This window comes from Lycium ferocissimum, chromosome 11, assembly GCF_029784015.1.
Source record: "Lycium ferocissimum isolate CSIRO_LF1 chromosome 11, AGI_CSIRO_Lferr_CH_V1, whole genome shotgun sequence".
Classification (NCBI taxonomy): Eukaryota; Viridiplantae; Streptophyta; class Magnoliopsida; order Solanales; family Solanaceae; genus Lycium; species Lycium ferocissimum.
In genome coordinates, this window is record NC_081352.1 from 15753481 (window position 1) to 15761281 (window position 7801).

The following is a 7801-nucleotide window of genomic DNA, read 5'->3' on the forward strand; positions in this document are numbered from 1 at the left end:
TATTTTAATGTTTTGATGGATCTTTAGTACTTTATTCATCTTATATTCCATCTAGACACATGTTAGCGTTGATTAAAGTATGTGCTTAATCAAAGCTTTTCATCCTCAGAAACTGTCATTTCCAATTTGAATTTTTTACTCATAAAAGAAATTGATTTTCAGGTCGCGGAGGAAAAGTGATGGGGGAGATCGGTTTTTCATCTGGATGCTACAGTGTAGTTAGCTGTAGACTCTAATCAGGTAGAATTTAGCTTTCATTTTACTGTTCTGTTTCTTTTCAGTGGCATTTCCCTTGATGTTTTTATTTTTTCGACATACTTATCTAAAAATCTTTTTGAACGATGCAATGTGATGGACTTCATTGTTACTTATATAGGAAAACATAGAGCTTAAATCAAACAATAGAGTGTATATGACTTGTGATAATGAAAAAGCTGTGCGGCTTCTTCTTTTCACTTTCTTCATAGTTAGAAAGAATATAGATATGATCTTTGTCCAATAAACAGAAGGTGAGGTATAATAAGCATCACATTTTATCAAACATTGTAAGTTAGTTCGAGGAATCAATATACACTATATGAAATTGTTGGCCTCAGTACACATTAGACTTTGGCTGAACAAATCAAACATCATAAGTTATAATAAGCATCATATTTTATCTTTATGATTAATCGCAAATGCATCACTTCTTATGGCATAATATCACGAAAACTTACTCCCTGAATAACATTAACAACTTGAAAACCTTAGCAGTCTCAGATTGGCGTGTAAAGTTGATGATTCATTCCCAAGCCTTGAATTTCTTAGTTCTTGTCAAAAGATTCAAAAACTGATTTACAAGGGAGAATAGAAAAACTGTCTTTGTCGGACCCATTTCCAAGTTCCATCACAATGATGGTCCTTCGAGACTCAAAACTCATGGAAGATCCGATACCTATTTTGGGAATGTTTCCAAACCTAAGGAATCTCAACTTAGAAGCAGCTTATGAAGGAAAAGAAATTACCTATAGTGATAACAACTTCTGTTAATTGGAGTTCCTTCTTCTTGATAATCTTCCGAACCTAGAAAGATGGCATTTAGTCACAAATGTCATGCCTCTGATTAAAGGTCTTGCTATCCATCTCTGTCCAAAACTAAAGGAGATTCCCGAGAGAATGAAAGAAGTGGAGATGTTGAAGAGAGCTCATTTTTCATGCATGTATGATGTTCTTTCATATTAGTAGAGGTAAGTATACAAATAAATTCCAATTCACTTCAACCATTTCTTCAATTACTTTTGCTCACTCTACTGTAGTTTTATATAACTTAGTTGATTTTTCCTTTTTATAAAAATAAATAAAAACGGTCGAATAAGATGTTTTGTTTTACATTACTTTGTATAAGGATTTAATATTGTTAATATAACAATTTACGGAATTTTTATAGTATAACAATTTACAAAAATTTTATATTATCAATTGAATCTTAAAGAATTAGTTGTAGAAGGTATTAGAAAATCAATCAACTATATTTCGTGGAAGATCCAACTCCTATTCTTGAAATGTTGCCCAACCTAACGAGTTAATAATTTATTGAACTCGTATAATATGGTTGAGATTTTTTAAGTGAAAAAAGTTACTAGTATTAAGTTATTATATTTCTGTTTGGTATCAATATATTACAATGAGAGTTTAAAATTATTAGATTATATATATATATATATATATATATATATATATATATATAATATTAGAAAAGGTATATGGTACTTTGTGTCTACATTTTAGGCAAAATACATCAAATGACACTTAAACTATATCCAAAATATCGAGTTCACACTCAAATTATACATGCGACCTATTACACAAACTCAACATAATTTAAATACCTTATTTTCCGGGGCAGAAGAGGTGTTATAAAATTAGTAAGAAAAAGGGATTAAAATGTTGACTTTTTTATGAACACTATATAGCAAGATAATCTTAATCTTTTTAATAAATAATTGTTCTTAACAAGAAAAGATTTTATTTGATTTTTAAGATAAAAGGAATATTAGGAACTTTTAATCTTTTCTTCTCTTTCTTCTCTAACTATGGACACATCATTTATATACTGTCATCGCCACCTTCATTGCCACCCTGGTTGGTCCACCCATATTACCATATAACTACCAGCTTCTATCCCACCTTCCTTAAAGTTGAATTCTTAACATTATCAAAGTTGGAAGATAAACACCAATTCACCCTTACGTTCATATTCTTGAAATGAATTTTTTTGCTTGACTACAAAAGATCTTATATTTTTCATCCATGAAATCCATAAATAATCAAAGAAATTTTGCTTCCATTCTTTGATCTTAAGAGCATGGAAAGATCTCCACAAAGTTAATTCAACCCGCGGAATCCAACCCCCCATGTGGAATTTCAGACGAATCCAAGCCAACAAAATCGCCCTCAAATTGTCAATTCGCCAAAAACAACGCCGATCACCGTAGCGAATTTTGAAGAACCTTTCTGGTATGATTCAGCCCAAAATTTTCATGCCGTTTACATAATATGGAATTTTTTATGGGTTTGATGAGAAAAAAATGAATGGATGAAGAAAAAGTAGAGAAGTGATGAGAGTTATTATATTTCCTGAAGAAGAAGAAGAAGTGTGGGGTGGGAGGAAATGAAGAAGACAGGGGCGGGTTTGGTGGGGTTTAAATATATTAGAAACAATAAAAAGAGAGTTTAAAATTATTAGATATATATATATATATGTTAAATTATGATATTAGAAAAGGTATATGGTACTTTGTGCATTTTGCCCTACATTTTAATGTCTTTTACTCATCCTTGCACAGCAAAGGAGTTCATTTATCTAACTAGCTTCAGTATATTTCCTACAATGCGATTCACAAATTTCACAAATCCCTTGTGAATTTATTATAGTCCCTCAATTTTTTGGATTTCTGATTCTGTACATACATTCTCAAACATCTTATGCCTCGTTGTTTCTGGTTTTAGACAGATTCTACAAGCCATAAAGGCCACAGTTTTTACTCCAAAATCAGAGACGCAATGCATGCCAAAATAATCAATTATTAGAAGTCTAATTTACTGAATCAGATTTAATTACATGCCTTCTTCGCCTGACATGATCTGACCTTAAAAGGAACTAAATTTGAGTGTCATCAAAATGATGTTATTAAGAAATGATATCTGTTTCATAGGACAAAAGTCATTCTGCATGGTTAGCATCATGGACAACTCCCACTTCCATTGAACACACTAAAGAGCATAAATACTAAATGTTTTCGATATACGGCCTGCTTTAAGCTGACCAGATGGAACCCTCTTCGATCCCTCTTCCCTCTACTTAAATGCTGCTTTACATGCATTTCATGCTAGTAATTAAGATCAACATTACATCAATTGGAAAGACAGCACCAATACCACTACAGAGGACAAAAACAAAAGACGATGGCACACATCAGTTTTTCACAAAAGACAGTTGACAAAGTACTTAGATCACTACACACACACACACACACACACACACACACACACACACACACTCACACACCCCAATGAAAGAAGAAGGTAAATTCCACGTATTACCTAAAATTTAAAATATTGGTTGAAATTAAGTACAGTTACTGCACATTCGCAAATTTATTAGTCTGCTGCTACTGCACATTCTGTTCATACTCCTTGTATCGTATTTTCTATGAAACCTGCTTTTCCTGAGGAATAATGATGCCTCCTCAATTACCAAGTCAATTCACAGAAACTGCATATGTTCATAGTGGTGTTACTTTGTTTACTTCCAGTATGTATTTCGGGATCTGCCCAGAACTGTACGCAATTGTATTATATGCTAGAGTATACAAATACTAGATGGACCATGGCCTGTTCCAATATCAGAGGAATTAATGTTAGTGCAAGATGTAAGAGACTCCAACTTTTCATATTGCAAAGAAATAGAAACAGGAACTGAAACTGAACAATTGAGTGCTTCCAGAGTATGCGTCTTCTTTTCCTTTAGTCATATGATAACATTCTAATGAAGAAGCTGAGTGCATAACGTTCCAATGAAGAAGCTGAGTGCATAAATGTGAGAATCCAAAAGCATTTGCTTTGGACATTCCACAAATTTCAACAATACATGTTTAGGCGGCATTTTTTTCGGCACTTAATTCTCCCAATCAAGAAACTTGAGGGTATTAAAAATTGCTGACTGCATTACAAAAAAAGAACTCTAAGATAACCAACTTATAAGTCCACACACAGGACCATTATTATATCTATTGGTTCTAAAGCATCATCATACAATAACTGAGACTAGATAAATAGCCCCAGAAGAAAAATGATGATTTTCTCAAAAGCACCTTGGTAGAGCCGAGAGCAGCCTCAAGGAAATCACTTTGACCTTGGGTTAACTAAGCCTGAGGTGCACTTAAGCTGCATCAAGCATAAGAGCCATATTTAAGACAGAAAGAATAATAGAGAAGTGATGCATTTGCGATTAATCATAAAGATAAAATGTGATGCTTATTATAACTTATAATGTTTGATTTGTTCAGCCAAAGTCTAATGTGTACTGAATCCAACAATTTCATATAGTGTATATTGATTCCTCGAACTAACTTACAATGTTTGATAAAATGTGATGCTTATTATACCTTACCTTCTATTTGTTGGCCAAAAGATCATATCTATATTCTTTCTAACTATGAAGAAAGTGAAAAGAAGGATTCGTACAGCTTTTTCATTATCATAAGTCACATAGACTCTATTATTTGATTTAAGCTCTATGTTTTCCTATATAAATAACAATGAAGTCCATCACATTGCATTGTTATAGATGGTTCAAAAAGATTTTTTAAGTAGGTCGAAAAAATTAAAAGATCAAGGGAAATGCCACTGAAATGAAGCAGAACAATAAATTCTACCTAATTAGACTCTACAGCTAACTACACTATAGCATCCAGATGAAAAACAAATCTCCCCCATCACTCTTCCTCTGCGACCTAAAAATCAATTTCTTTTATGAGTAAAAAATTCAAATTGGAAATAACAATTTCTGAGGATGAAAAGCTTTGATTAAGCACATACTTTAATCAATGCTAACATTTGTCTAGATGGAATATAAGATGAATAAAGTACTAAAGATCCATCAAAACATTAAAATAAACTATCAACTTTCTTACACTGTCAACAATTACCACTGCTAATGCCAATGCCAAAAACTTCATAATATCATGCATGTGTAAAATTATTCATGTGTATCACAAATACCTGTCAAGCTTAAGAACTTGAGGTGGTACAAACTTCCTATGGCATCAGGTTCTATAGGTATAGTGCCACCACGAATATCCAAGTACAACAAATATATATGTTGGAACACATTACGGAACTTTATAAGACTCATTTGATTTGACAAAAATCTTGATCGTAGAACATAATTGACCTCAACTTGAAATTAGAAAGATCAAGTGAGAGGTACTTTTGTGCTTGATCATGAATGACATGTCTGAGACGTAAGGATGATATGGACTGCTTTCTTGGGTCATAGGTGTCAAGGAAGTTTACCTCCAATGCCTTTTGTACGGCAAGATCCCGAAGTAGATCATGAATCCTACATTTAATAACTTTTTCCCAAAATGAATCTACCATTTTTATCAAGCTTCGTCTTATCAGCTCATTCAAGAAGCCTTCAGCGACATCCTCAACTCTTTCTTCTCCGTTTGGTATGAAACCCTCAGCTATCCACAACCATATAATGTTTTCAACATAGATCACACGATCTTCTGGAAAAATACCAAAGTAAAGAAAACACTGCTTGAGCGCAGTCGGCAAATAATTGTAGCTCAATGATAGTGTGTAGGAGGAGATTTCAATAGTCATCACCATTCTTTTAACCTCTTTTTATGCGAAAGTAGTCGCTTAATACAACAATTGCAAGTGGTAAGCCTCCACATTTTTTCACCATATATCTAGCTAACCTTTCCATTTCTGGAACTATTACCTGAACATTGAGTAGTTTCCTATAAAAGAGATCCCAACTTTCTCCTTGGCCTAGGAAACGAAGTCTATAGACAAAACCTTTGTCGTCTGCTCTTTCAGCGACATCATCCTTACACGTGATAATAATAACTCTGCTGCCGTTTGGAAATGCTTTTTTTAAACTTTTCTAAGCTTTTCTCTAATATACATCATCAACCACCACAAGATATTTGTGTTCTTTTAATAGATCACGAAGGTAAATTTCTAGATCTGTCTTGGTCATCTTCAACAAATCTAGAATTTTCTTGTTGCGATCTCAGATGGATTTTATGATATTCTTAAGGAGATCCATCATGATGTACTCTTGAGAAACACATATCCAAGCGCGTGTTGGGAAGCTAGAGCTAATATTAAGACTGATGTAAAGATTTTTCACAAGAGTGATCTTACCTACTCCTCCCATACCATAAATGGAGATGACGCTTTGACGAGGTTCTGATTTAAGAAGTTCAGCTAGCAGTCTTTCTACAACATCTTGAAAGCCAAGAAAAATCTGCTCCTCATCTACATAGGAGGTAGATCTCCTCAATGTTCTAGCCATGGTTGACCGATTGTTTGGCCCATTTCTTGGTCTTTCTCCTGTATTATTGATATCTCTAATACCATAAGTCTCTCGTTTGCGAGAGATATCCATGATACGCTGCTTGAGTGATTGGATCTCCTTGCTGACATTGTAGAATTTGGCCTGCACATCCTCTCTTAGACTTAAACACACGGAAACTTCCTGTATGAAGAAATCCCCCAATTTTTCAACTGCAAATGACACAAAGGCATCAACCATCTTCAAGAGTGTTGGATTTCACTTTAATCAGAGCTGCAAAAAGAAGGTTGTATAGACGATATTGGAAGAAAGCTAGAGAAAGATACACAAAGACATAAGCAGGTGATTGTGAGTTTGGCTGTTATAATCTGAGTGTTTAAGAGGGTCCATTCATTATGTGATATATTAGAAAATCTGACAGATGAACATGGGCCATTGGGCCTTATGGAAATGTAAATGTGAATCTGGCAGAAAAGTCTAAAATAGCAGTCATATATGTTGTGCAATGGTCCACCACCTTATAATTTATTTTGGACATAAGTTTTACAATTTGATAATGTAAGTAGATATTTACGCAATCAAAAACGGACTCTCTATCTTTTGCTCCAACCAATCAAATTTGTTGCAAGTGTCTTCACCAATTGATATAGTTAGACTTTTCTCTCTCCACGGACAATTAAAATCATTTTTTTTCGCGGATTGTCTGGTAGTCTTTAATTTTCGGCCCTCAAATTGCAGGTCTTTAATTTTATCCTTCACTTAAAAAGATAATTGAAAATATTTTAAAATTTTAAATTTGAATTTTCGCTCAATTAATAAAAAGAATTTTAGATTTAAACTTTCGCTCAGTTAATAAAAAAAGTTTTCAGGATAAGACTTTTGCAAAAAGCATATCTTATGTGGCAAATTTTACCTTAAAATATAACAAAAAGTCTACTTTAAGGCAAAATCTGCCAGAATCGACAGACTTTTAATTATGCCTTAAAGCATAAATAAAATTCTACCTTATAAGGCAACATATGTCGTCTCTGATATAAGTTCTATGTAATTTCACTCGAATAGATATAAATTTTCTACACTTAAGATTATTATTTTTGGCTCTATTGACTTTCGAATTCAAAACCTCAAAATATTTTGAATCGTTTTTTTAAACGAAGGATAAAGATTAAAGAACAGCGAATTGAAAACCAAAAATTAAAGACCAGTCTGTATGAAGGACGATCGTGCAAA

General features: G+C 33.2%; 1 protein-coding gene across 6 annotated transcripts; it reads right to left on the reverse strand.

Moving 5' to 3' along the window:
* Nucleotides 1–3166: 3166 nt before the first annotated feature.
* Nucleotides 3167–7023, reverse strand: LOC132036796 (putative disease resistance RPP13-like protein 3). Of its 6 annotated transcripts, none has more exons than XR_009409675.1 (4): nucleotides 6421–7019; nucleotides 5557–5774; nucleotides 4917–4994; nucleotides 3167–3419 (listed from the first exon to the last, which is right to left on the reverse strand). XR_009409675.1 is itself a non-coding variant. In XM_059427183.1 (3 exons), exons 1-3 carry the CDS (start codon nucleotides 6809–6811, stop codon nucleotides 4384–4386), a joined length of 651 nt encoding a protein of 216 aa, XP_059283166.1. In that variant the 5' UTR covers nucleotides 6812–7023; the 3' UTR covers nucleotides 4055–4383. The 6 variants fall into 6 exon arrangements, 3 of the variants coding, with proteins under 3 accessions (XP_059283166.1, XP_059283167.1, XP_059283164.1); XR_009409674.1 differs by lacking the exon at nucleotides 3167–3419 and adding an exon at nucleotides 4055–4425; XM_059427183.1 differs by lacking the exons at nucleotides 3167–3419; nucleotides 4917–4994 and adding an exon at nucleotides 4055–4425 and having other exon boundaries at nucleotides 6421–7023.
* Between the last annotated feature and the right edge of the window lie 778 nt (nucleotides 7024–7801).

Coding starts and splice junctions, on each gene's coding strand:
- LOC132036796 (XM_059427181.1), bottom strand. CDS start 6,811: ATGGTTGATGCCTTTGTGTCATTTGCAGTTGAAAAATTGGGGGATTTC. Junction 5,775..6,420: donor TTATGGTATGGGAGGAGTAG/GTAAGATCACTC, acceptor GTATTTTTCCAG/AAGATCGTGTGATCTATGTT.